Source organism: Gilbertella persicaria (genome assembly GCF_025201335.1).
Source record: "Gilbertella persicaria strain CBS 190.32 chromosome Unknown B0P05scaffold_4, whole genome shotgun sequence".
In the NCBI taxonomy this organism is placed as follows: Eukaryota; Fungi; Mucoromycota; class Mucoromycetes; order Mucorales; family Choanephoraceae; genus Gilbertella; species Gilbertella persicaria.
In genome coordinates this window covers 391,726-403,492 of record NW_026251965.1, presented here as the reverse complement: position 1 = coordinate 403,492, position 11,767 = coordinate 391,726, and the positions used below count along the sequence as shown (strand labels likewise).

Genomic DNA, 11,767 nt, shown 5'->3' with positions numbered 1-11,767 from the left:
TTACTTGCACTGGACTCATTTGATTCATTACTTCTCTTACTCTAAAGGATAAGTTTAATATCTATATGCTTATAGATCAAAAAGACTCACTGATTTTTCATTGCCCATGTCTTCCAAGACATGATGTGTATCTTGCGCTCTTTTTTGTATATTAATCCAAACATCTAATAGATGGCTTGCTTGTTTCACTGACTCTCCAAAGTCTTGTATTTTTGTATATGTATCATTCACACCCTGTATTACTGTTTGAAGGGTGTCGTTGAGTGACCTTAAGGTTTCGTATTCTTGCTTTAGTTGCTCATTGTAAAGATCAGAGTTATTCGGATTTTCTGTAGGTGGTTCAGAAAGATCTTCTGGTGCAACAAGGAATGTAGAGCGTCTACTAGATTTCCTTAAGGAAATATTTTGACGATGAGAAGGTGTTGTAGGCAGAGGAGCTTTAAAAAGGTCATCATTGTTATTTGGTAAGGCCATGATCAACTTTTTTTTAAAAAACGCGGCTTTGAATCCAAGGATTTTCCTTAGAGCGTATTTTACAAAATGACTGTATGCGGAGATTGAAAAGAAAAGTAATTTGATTTCTTCAAAATTGAGCTTTCAAGCTTTCATGGCTCTTTCACGTAAAAAAAAACAGACCCATACTATGACTCCCTTTGACACGGGGCGTCGTCGAACCGAAAACACTGTAAAGGCTTAGTTACAAGTTGCTGCTCGTAACATCGTGTCCTGGCGTAGCCCTTCGCCTCGCACGAACTCTCCATCAACCACTAACAACACATCCTCTTCATCTAACTCTCGATGGGCATCAGTCGTAGGTGTTACTTTTACCAGCAATACTACACCTTTTATTGTTGGACTCGAACAAGATAGCATCTTGATCGACATCATCAACATTCGAGATGTTAACCGCCTGAAACAGTTTTTGGAATCTCAATGATCATTTTTTGGCACTCTGCTTGTAGAGCGAAAGTACTTGCAACGCAGATTTACCGAAACTTGCTGGGATCTTGAGTATCCCATCTGCCAGTCATTATTGAACGAAGGATTGACTCTTGATGACAAAACAGCAATTAAAGGTTATCGCAGTCTTTCAACAGACGCAAAGATTGTCAGAGTAAAAGTTGAGCGCCTTCCTTTGATTCATCTTTTACATTTGCTGAACAAATGATGGAACGTTTTTCCGATTTTGGTGAAGTCTTGAATGCTGGGCTTCACATGGGTGGTGGTGTCTTTTTCGGACAAGGCTATGTGGTCCTTAACCTGAACAAGCCCCATCCTACCGACCCTCATATTCTTAGCAGAGTTATTGACTGGGTGGATAAAGAGAGAGATATTCTTCTTACTTGGGATGAAATGCCCCCCTTCTGTCGTTTTTGTCAAAAGTATGATCACTGCCGAGCTGACTGTGTTGAGTTGATTGACAGTCGCTAATGTTTCAATTGTAACGAGCGTGGCCATATCAGCAGAGATTGTTCTCGTAGAGGCCATGGTAATGGACTTCCGCCTAACAAACGTACTGGAATAAGTCCCTCTAAAGCAAATACTTCCCCAACTGTCCTTGCTCCTCAGCAGTTAAGCGAAGTACCTGCCACAAGAACAATTGTTTTTTCCAAGAAAGACTACCGGCCATTCAGCGCTCTACTGACTTTTATTCCTTTATCCATGCCTTGCACTTACCAATCACAGACCCTAAATTTAATACCTTTCAATATGCTCGACGCTCTCCTTCTGCTTGGAAACTTTTTTGGTGCATGACTTTTACCAGCATACAGCGTAACACCATTTATCGTTTGATGATTGGGAAAGTCCCCACCAGATCCCTTCTCTTCAACATGGCACTTTCTACTACTCCTACCCCATTTTGTTCCTTTTGTCAAGAAGTTGAAACTGCCTTTCATTTTTTCTTTCAATGCCCCGAAAAATTCATTTTTCGGGGCACTATTATTCGTGGATTCCTTTGGCCTGGTACCTCTATCGATGATATCTCCTCTACTCTTCAATCCCTGAATTTTGAGAGAGTCAACGTCAATAAGTCTTGTCCCATTGAAGTTGAAACGCTCCTTATTCTTGCACTCTCAAAGCTTTGGAAGACCCATTGGACTAATATCCATTGAAGGGAACCCTTTCTTGCCAGTATAGCCTTCAGTCAAACCCTCCGGGCAGTTAGCCGCCGCGCTGCTAAAGAGATAAACTGTCTTGACTGATTCCTCCATCTCTCTTACTTCCTTCTCCCCCCTTTTTTCGCATGATTTTCTTTCTTTTATTTTACACAGTTCCTGTTTCAATAAATCATTGTCAAACACCTCTTTCTTGTAGCCCTATGGTGCTACAAAATACGTGCGGCAAATAAAAAAAAAATTGAGCTTTAGCTTAGAAACACATGAAGACGCGGTTATTTGACTTTGACATAATAACAAAAGTTGTATGTATATACTTTCTGAGTACACTAGTGTAAAAAACATAGCAGCTTTGATGCTACAAAATTGAGCAAATTCTCAAAAATGTTTTTGAGGTTTTTTTTATACATATCTCATTTTTCTTATAATACTAACACTTTGATCAAAAACTACAACGTCTGGCGGTTATTTTGAGTATTTAAGCTTCTTGATATCTTTATTTTTCATCTTGTAGCGTCAAAAAGAAGATCCAAGAGTTGTCAAGTTGATGATTTTCTCGAGTAGTACCCTTTGATTTTGAGAGATTTTTGGCCAAATTTTACAAGTCGCTCCTGGCCGCTCTTTACTTTATTGGAGTACTAAATAAACCTCTACATTTAATTTTATCCCAAATCATCTTTATGCAACATGCTATCACAAACAATCTACTCCTTCCAACATCCAACCAGATGCTTTCATTTCTTCTTTGGTTACAAACCCATACCCAGATATACCATTAGGTCAACACTTTCTTCTTTATTCCTTTTTTGCTCTTATTCTCTTAAGGTGTTTTTAGTTTAGTATAATCATTCTTATGAATTGATCAAGTTCGAGCAGTCAAAGGCCATATTGGACTATGTGTTTGATAGGATATTTTCTATAAAGTCAACAAAACAACAGACTTTGAGTATGAATTTGACAAAGCTAACACCAATGCGCAGGTGTGCTGTTTGTGTCAACAGAAAAACATTTTTGGAGAACAATTATTCTTAGGCTAAAAGAAAAATACACTCTCACCACAGTGTAAGTGAGTGTGTTTTTCTTCTATAATTTCTAGAAGATTTCTATTTTTGATGGAAAATTTAATCCTAAAAAATTAGATTGTGATAAATCGCAAAAAGATGTTTTCAAAAATACTGTCAAAAAACCAACGAAACTTTGTTTCTTTTTGGTTTTTTTATAAGTCTATTACGTTATGGAGCAAATTGATTTCGAAAATCCAAAAACATGCATTTCTTTCTATTGTATCACTCATCCTTGCTATTAAATGATACTTAATGATGAGTGATACGCCTTGAATGGTGTACAGTCTCAGAATTTTTTATTTGAGGTTGATTTGTTCTGATTTAGAGCATATTGTTATAGCCCCAAATATAATTACATGTTAGATTTGCATCTTCATAGTTTATCTAATGTTGTGGTTGTTGGCCTTGTACTGCAGCGCAAGCGATGGAAGAATTATGTGCTCAGAGATGGGAAGTTTTGGCCAAATCTTTACCTAAATATGGAAGAAAAATGCAAACGCTTACGCTGTAGTATTGTAGCTATACATATACATCTTAATAAATCTGATAGACAATAAGATAATGTGGTAACAAGAGAAAGCACTCTAACCTAGATGTATACATGCCATTGATTTCATCAAATAATGCAAACGACTATATAATTTTTGAACTGAATGTATCTTTTATTATAGAAAACGTCAGTAACCAAATTAGGGTTGTGAGTATGTGATAATTCATACCATTTTTAATCCATGTGCCAAAGGCCACCTTTCATATATCGTGCATCATAAATTTAAAGTAAGTTTCCCAGCATTTTGACATTTTTTATAAGCAAACATTTCCTTTCCTTGATTTAGGGGGAACATGTGCCTTTTTGATAAGGTATTTTGTTTGAACAAGTAATTTAGTATCACACAATTTATTCATGTACACCTTCTTCGTTTTCTTTAGGCAGATTAAAACAGCACGAAGCCTGATTATACACTAATGAGTGCTCTAACTACCTACAAACAATATGGGGTACCTTTGGAGTCGATTTAGACCAAAAAGAGCGACTTGTAAAATTTGGCCATTTTGAACTCTGATTTAAAGGTATAATGGGAGTTAGTACATTTTTTGTAGGTAGTTAGAGCATTCATGCGTATATAAGCAGGACTTGTGATGCTTTTATATGTCCGGGAAAAATAAAGACTATGTTACTGCTGAAATAGAAAAGGAATTTCGACAAAACCAACGTTTAGGTCCTTGGTAAGTGTAAGTTTCTCGAATTAAGAAAGAACAAGAAGCTGTGTAATGTCAAATAATTAGTTTGAGCCAAGAAAACTTTACATTTACGCTGCTTCATATACCGGTAGTTTTTGAATGGCATTATTGTTACACAATTGAATACAAGAAGATCATTTTTCTACGTATCTCCTTAGACGGAAGTCAATACACATAAAAAAGAGCAAATAAAAAGTTTTTTTGTTTGACATTATTTCAAGGCATTTCACATAAAAAGCAGGACCTTTTTACTTTTTTTCTGCATCGAATTTGATGATACGACAATGTCCAGAACAAATGTTTGATGTTGTACGATGAATTATTAACCCTGTGTCCACAAATAGAACACATCTGTCTAAAGTACTAAAATAGAAATATTATCCAAGCAAAAATTCATTTAAAATGAATCTCTGAAGTGTGCGTGTCTTTTCATATTCGTTGTTTCTTTTCTCTTTTCCCTTCTTTACCCCCTTTTTTCCATTCCTTTTTATTTCCAAATATGAAGTTTGCTCTCTATCTTGCTATGTTTATCGCTGCCCTTATGGTAGTCTCTGCCGCACCTAGCAAAAAGGCTTGTAAGACCATCACAGATGCTCGTGAAAATGCTGTCTGCAAAAAATACTGTGGTAACTCTGGTTATCTCTTGGGTGAATGTGGTTCTACTGGTATCTGTATCTGTAAAAACAAGAAGAAGGCTCCTACCACTGTCACTCGCAAGCAATAAGAAATCCTCTATTAAAATAAAAAATCACTTTAAAACTCGGCATTTTGCTTTTTTTTTTTCTTAATGTTTTCAAAGGTGGCGAGTAAGAAGACGTTAGAACACGTGTATGGTATCTCTAGTGTCTTGGCTGCCTTGAGAGCCAAGAAACGCACTAATTTAGACGCTTTATATTACTATGCTATTCCGTCTACGAAAAAGAAAGATCAGTCACTGATGAGCAATATTCTCGAGTTGGCTAAAGAAACACAACTCAAGACGGTATCAGTAGACAAGGGCCGACTAAACAACTTGACAGATAATAAGCTTCATCAAGGTGTTGTGTTGTCTGCTTCGCCTAGAGATCCTATCGAGATCAGCAGTCTGACTGGACTTGACCTGTCAAATACATATCAAGCACTTCCTCGGATCAATAAACGAGGCAATCCAAATCATACCAACGTATTACCCAGTATTCAATTAACAGCACCTAAAAGAAAGCCTTTCTGGATTGCTCTAGATGAAGTTCAAGATCCTCAGGTAAGAAATTAAGATGAATTTAACGAAATACTCAAATAGGTGCATTAGAATCTTGGCTCTATTTTAAGAACGGCCTATTTTTTTGGCGTAGATGGCGTCTTACTCTGCAGTAAGAATAGTGCGCCCATCAGTCCTACTGTTTCTAAAGTGAGTTCGGGTGCAGCTGAATTGATGGATATTTATTCAACACCCAATCTTGTTAAATTCCTGAAAGAGTCCCATCTCAATGGTTGGGAGATTATTGGTGCTGCAGGTGAAGCCAATCCATCCCTGACGCTAAGCCAATTTCGGTACAAGGCTTCTGAACATCCCCTTATTTTAGTGTTAGGGAACGAAGGTACTGGTCTACGCACCAATGTTAAAAGTGCATGCAACCAATTTGTGAGTATCCCCAGTGCTCAACCACCAAGCTTCAATGGGTCTGTAGATAGTTTAAATGTAGGTGTGGCAGCAGGCGCACTTGTTTTGTCTGCTTTATTATAAATAAAATTTAGCTTTTGATACCTTCTGTTGAACCTGTTGTTCTCGAAGGTACACGGGCAGTAATAGCTTCATCAATGGTATCTAGACTACGCACACTTCGCCAATCGGCAATGGTTGAGACGACAGAAATGCGATTTTTCCATTTATCAAAATTGCGCTGTTTGTAACTCATGTCTTCTTCATCCTCATCCATCATCTCATCCAAGGCTTGATCCATCATCATCATTTCTCGTTGTTCTTGGTATCGAACAAATCCGATTTCATTATAGTTCGTTGCATGTCGTACAAGAATCACAGCCGCGAGTTCTTTACAAAATTCCTGCAGCACAATGTAAGAATTGACAAAATTCGTGAGTTTGGCAAAAGGGTTTGTCATGGTCACAGGTGTTCTTTGTGTGTTTTGGAAAAAGGAAGAAGAAGGTGAATTGGGTCCATTGGGCGAGACACCGCTGCCTCCGCCTAGGCCCATATCACGATTAATACGCAGAGGTAACAAGCCAGCTGATTTCGTACCCACTGGTGATGTAGGACTTCGAGGAGAAGTAGGCATTAAGGTTGAATTCGAGCCCTTTTGAAAGACTAATTTGGATAGATGAGGGTTTCGTTCGCTAGGAGACACAGGTGATCGGTGAGTTGTGTTTGTGTTTGTCACTTGATGGTTAATTATCAAATTGTGTAGGTTTTCTCTTCTTGCCTGTGTTCGATAATGAAGGTCAGTAGATGGTTGAGGCAGACCATTAGTTCCAGGTAAAATGCCTCTCTTTTTAGCAATCGAAATACGTGTCTCGAAATTAGGCACAAGCTGAGCTCGTTTAAGGGCTTCAAAAGTGACTTGTTCTAAAAGAGCATACAGACTACGTCGATTGCTTTTGGCCGAAGGCAAGACCCAGACACCACCATAAAGTGCACCATCCACACCCACACGAACAGCACGCCAATCACAAATGACACCATCCATGCGTTTATCGACTACGCCTGCAATCTTTTGTAAAATACTGGTGATCAATAAGTTCTGTTCCATAGGCAATTCAAGCATCTTATAGAATTGATCAAAGATACGACTGAGAAACAGTCCTTCGTAGGCCTCGGGTTTCTTGGTGGTTGTGTTGTTGGTTGCTGTACTGGTGATGCTCGCTTGATCGCCTGTAGTGGAAGGGTCATTGTTGGTGCCTGCTGTTGCTTCTGTGGATTTGCTTGCAGGACGCACAGGACGACCATGACGATCTTCGGCTTCGCGTTCAAAATCCTTGCGTGATTTTACAGGAGGATAAGGCACTTGCCAGAAATTCTTAGCCAAAAGTGCATAATGAAATCGTTCTTGTGCTTCATGAAAGTAATCATCATAACTATTGCCAGGAACAACAGCATAAGGATTGTCTTTTTCTTCGGGTGATTGTTGTCCACGTACAGCAGATGCAAATGAATCAGAAGGGATGACAGAAGATAAGGGTGGTGACTTCATGCGTTCTAATTCATCTTCCAGAGGTAATAAGGACAAGACCCTGATTGATACATTAGTATTGGCTTCAATTTTTTTTTTAATGCTGAGTTTACCTTTCTACAAGCCAGCGTACTTTTTCAGTCTTGATGTCTTTTTTAGCCAGGCTGTCTTTGTCGCCTACGGCAAGGTCATCTATTTTAGGCTCCTCTATTGTAGTCACACTGCCACGATCATCGATAGCTTTGGATCCAAGAGAAGAAGTGTCTGTAGCATCCCTCAAATCATCTTCAATGTATTCTCCTTCAGGCGAAATATCCAAATAATTACGGAGTACAAGGTTATAGATAGCAAACTGGTTGTATGTTTCCAAAATAGTATCAAACAAACGCAATGAAGCTAAGGCAAGATCATGATTGTCTGAATCAATACGGTTAATCAAAAGCAATCTTAATGTCAATCCTTCATCAGGATCGTCTTTCTTGACTTCTTCCTCTTCTTCTTTGTTAGACTCTTCATCACTATCGTCACGATCATCGTCTACCAAATCCATGATGGGTATGTTCGTTTTGATTTCAGGCTCAATATCTTTGCCAATACCACTATCTTCACCCAACAAGACGACAAGAAAGACATGAAGCAACCGTTGATCTGTTAATGAACGTATCATTTCAGTCGTATAGGCTGTGGCTGCAGTAGCTATTTCAGCAGAAGGTGAACTGAGTGCTGTACAGATCACAGGATGCCAAAAGCTTGTGATGAGTTGTGCCATCAAGGCCGTCATTAATCGCTTTTCGGCCACACGAGCCACATCATTAAGATATTCCCAAAAACTATAAAATTCATCTACCAAACGCTCTCCTTCTTGAATGCTTTCAAGTGTGCGTACAAAATTAACATCGAATGGACTGCGCTTTCTACGCTTCTTTTTAAAACTACTTTGTGCATTGACTGTGATAATAAGGCTGTTGTTTGTTATCATGGCTGGTATAGAGAATCGAATATGACGCCGAGAAGGTCTAACAGAAGTAATTCGGTTATTGCTAGAGATAGTAAATGCGCCTGTATTTTTAGGCAAACTAGCAAAGAATAAGGCAAGTCGTTCAGCCTAAGAAAAATCAATCAGCAAACCTCAATCGTCAAACAGTCTGTTTTACCATCACTTCACATAAGTTGGAGTATTCTACAATATAACACACATATTCTGGATCGTCTTCTAATAATCTTAATGCAAACAAAATAGCCTCTCTTGCAATTTCGCCTGTTTCGCCTGGTATATTCATAAAGTCAATCAGGGCTTGAAACATGTCAAATCGAGGCTATGTATTTAGAATGAGTCAATGCACGCATGTATGCCCTATTGACTTACAGTCAAGAACATATCCCAAGCAATCTTTTCTTCAGCGCTTTCTCGACGCCTGTGTAATGTTTTGCCATCCTTAGAACAACGCCATACGTTTTCACCACGGGATCGACACCAGCCTCGCTCAAAAAACAAATCCATCAGGGCAGCATTCGCACCTTTAAAATGAGAAAAGATACCATGCATTAATTTAACTAATTCAAGCGACAATTCAGAAATAGCAGCCAATCTTTCCTCAGAACAAGCCTCAGCATCTGTCGCCAGTTCCTCGTAATGACGACTGATCAGCCGATGTGAGGAGGTGATCAATTTTTGAAGCGGAACATGAACTGCTCTTTCCGGTAACAATTGAGCATGAACATTGGTTACCAGACTACAGAAAAACCTCAAACAATGAACACGCATACCATAAGGCGTCTAAAACAGTAAATTGGTTTGTTCCTGAATTGTATTGACTTACATCCACTTTAGCGAATTCAGCGAGTTCTTCCAACACACGCTTTTGTAACAAATATTCCAAACAAGGACCTGTTTCTAAACTGCCTGTTGCTCTTTGATATTCAACTTCTTCTGCCTGTATTAACTTGACAATGTTTTGTAGACTACAGGGAATAGGCGTCAAATCAACTGCGTCCTTTAAAGGATCTATATCTATTTTAGTTTCTTTCCCCTTTTTTTCTTTATCCCCTTTCTAAACAAAACAAAAAAAAACCTACACTTTACCTGCTGCTGTCTCATAATATTTTTGAATGCTTATCCATGCTTCTGAGAGTAATTCTAGCTTTGTCTTTGTAACGTTCCTTCCAGAAAGAAACTTTGAAAGGAACATCGACATGGTGGATGAAGTAGATAATAATAAAGGGAAAAAAAAGGTAAAAATAAAGATGAGGGGCAATTAAAATTTTGTTGCATGTTTTGATGTGGCTGACTTTATATGAGAAACGAGCGAGAGAGACTGAGAGACAAAGAGAGAGAGAGAGAGAGAAAAAAAAAAAAAAAAAAAAAAGGGATACGAAAAATGAGAAAAAAAAAAAGAATAAAGAGAGAAGGGGAGAGAGATCATTTACGTATTCAGAGTATGTTCCTACATTTAAAGCCTATTTTTTTTCTCTCCTTTTTTTTCTTCTTTCTTTTTCTCTCTTCTTTATCAATATGTGGATGAGGTTTGTTTATTATTTATTATAAAACGCATGAATATTTGACACTTTATCATCTTGGCAGTACAGCCAGTGTTAGTAGCAGCGATAGCAGTGGTAACAATAGAAAGAATAATATGTTGATATTCATTTTCTTTTTCTTTTTTATATAGAACCAAAAGAAATAAAGAACAGTATGCTTTCATCCAGAATACCTGCTTCACCCATCATTATGCAACAGGTAAACCTTTTTTTTCTTCTTGTTACTCACTCTAGCGTAGCGACTATCTCCACCACAACCTACAGCCAGCACATCACTGGATCATTTATGGTCAAAACAAGAGAAATTTGATAGTTTAGAATTAAGGCTGTTAGCACTAGAAGATTCAGAGAGACGGTTTGAGTACCGGCTACAGTTATTAGAACAAGGCCAACCTATGAAACCTGATCAACAGGAAGAAAAAGAAAAAAAAGAAGAAGCAAAAGATTATGTGCATTTATACCATGCTCTATTAGAAAAATATAATTCGTTACAGCTTGAATATAAAGAAAAAGAAATGTATTATCAAAAGACAATTGATGAATTGACTTGTTCTCTCAAGAACGAAAAGGAACATCAAGATGAACCATTTTATAGAGAAGAAGATGGCTATCTCATATTTGATTCTACCAACATGAATGGCGAAATAACACATTGTAGAGTCAAGATACCGTCACACAATAACATCTACCGTAAACAACAACAACAACAACAACAACAACAACAACAACAACAACAAGATTTCTTGGTATCTCCTCCTACAACTCATATTGGATCACCACAATATCTTGTACCTTTAAAAAAGGGCCTGAATCCACATGCACCAGAATGGAAGAAGAAGAGACATATTTAGGTCATGCAAAAGATGCAGGCATCATTTTATAAGAATAAAAATAGTTGCTGTCTAACCAAATTTATTTGGTATCTTTATTTTGGCTTGTTCGATTAGGTAAACATCCCTTTTTTTAGTAAAACACAAGATCGGTCCGAAAGTCCGTGTCGAAGTTATTCAAGACCTGTCTTTTCACCATGACCATTGATCACTGTATCAAAGTCAAGTATATCATACATGTCTGTGCTCGCTTGATAGTCTATATGGACAAGAAAGTTGGCTTCTAATAAGTAGCGTTCGATCTCTTTGTCTGTCTGCTGAACAAGTAAATGTGGCCACATCACGGAGCGTTCTTTCTTTAATGTGATTATCATGTTATTTATTCGTAATGCATTGTGCTCCTATCATAAATGAGTATACTCGTAGTATTTCTTGTTATCATTTTACTTGTTGTACATGTACATGGCCATACAGCGGTAATGTAATTGTTTTGTTTTTATTGCAGAGTTGTAAGCATCGTTCGGATATTCTAAATTCAACATGATGCTACAAAATGAGTGTGTCTGTGCTAATTGTTTTAGATAGACTTACAATGTCTATTTTCAATGTAATTGTCTCTAGTGTTTGTGACCAAACTATAGTAGAGGGTATATCGAGAATGTGTGTGTTTTTGGTAAAAGTGCTGGTATGATCGGTAGTGATTAACATAATATGTACAAAGAGAAGAAAAAGAGGGAGGGAATAATGGATCTCCCTCATTGTTATTTATATTAGATGTACTTTGGATATCCATTTCGGTCCGTTTGTGGAGT

The 11,767-nt window shown here is 37.7% G+C and overlaps 6 protein-coding genes across 6 annotated transcripts; 3 read left to right on the top strand and 3 right to left on the bottom strand.

Moving 5' to 3' along the window:
- Positions 1 to 69: 69 nt before the first annotated feature.
- Positions 70 to 474, bottom strand: B0P05DRAFT_583558 (uncharacterized protein; the record flags this gene model as incomplete). Its single annotated transcript, XM_051582256.1, has 1 exon — positions 70 to 474. The coding sequence occupies one exon, from the start codon at positions 472 to 474 to the stop codon at positions 70 to 72; it is 405 nt and encodes a 134-aa protein (XP_051438756.1).
- Positions 475 to 4,898: 4,424 nt separating this feature from the next.
- Positions 4,899 to 5,217, top strand: B0P05DRAFT_525696 (uncharacterized protein). The gene has a single exon (XM_051576342.1). It carries the CDS (start codon positions 4,923 to 4,925, stop codon positions 5,145 to 5,147), a length of 225 nt encoding a protein of 74 aa, XP_051438755.1. The 5' UTR covers positions 4,899 to 4,922; the 3' UTR covers positions 5,148 to 5,217.
- A 23-nt stretch (positions 5,218 to 5,240) lies between these two features.
- Positions 5,241 to 6,128, top strand: B0P05DRAFT_437693 (Alpha/beta knot methyltransferase; the record flags this gene model as incomplete). Its single annotated transcript, XM_051573723.1, has 2 exons — positions 5,241 to 5,663; positions 5,712 to 6,128. Coding segments are annotated over 2 exons (840 nt in total), but the record flags the coding sequence as incomplete, so codon positions are not given.
- A 25-nt stretch (positions 6,129 to 6,153) lies between these two features.
- On the bottom strand, positions 6,154 to 9,782 carry B0P05DRAFT_583554 (Retinoic acid induced 16-like protein-domain-containing protein; the record flags this gene model as incomplete). The annotated part of the gene is made up of 6 exons (XM_051582255.1): positions 6,154 to 7,648; positions 7,701 to 8,692; positions 8,742 to 8,903; positions 8,954 to 9,364; positions 9,408 to 9,592; positions 9,671 to 9,782. The coding sequence occupies 6 exons, from the start codon at positions 9,780 to 9,782 to the stop codon at positions 6,154 to 6,156; spliced, it is 3,357 nt and encodes a 1,118-aa protein (XP_051438753.1).
- Positions 9,783 to 10,026: 244 nt separating this feature from the next.
- Positions 10,027 to 10,999, top strand: B0P05DRAFT_525690 (uncharacterized protein). The gene is made up of 3 exons (XM_051576341.1): positions 10,027 to 10,200; positions 10,257 to 10,324; positions 10,365 to 10,999. Exons 2-3 carry the CDS (start codon positions 10,280 to 10,282, stop codon positions 10,974 to 10,976), a joined length of 657 nt encoding a protein of 218 aa, XP_051438752.1. The 5' UTR covers positions 10,027 to 10,200; positions 10,257 to 10,279; the 3' UTR covers positions 10,977 to 10,999.
- Positions 11,000 to 11,680, bottom strand: B0P05DRAFT_525688 (uncharacterized protein). Its single transcript, XM_051576340.1, has 3 exons — positions 11,547 to 11,680; positions 11,403 to 11,501; positions 11,000 to 11,356 (listed from the first exon to the last, which is right to left on the bottom strand). Exons 1-3 carry the CDS (start codon positions 11,661 to 11,663, stop codon positions 11,129 to 11,131), a joined length of 444 nt encoding a protein of 147 aa, XP_051438751.1. The 5' UTR covers positions 11,664 to 11,680; the 3' UTR covers positions 11,000 to 11,128.
- Positions 11,681 to 11,767: the final 87 nt, after the last annotated feature.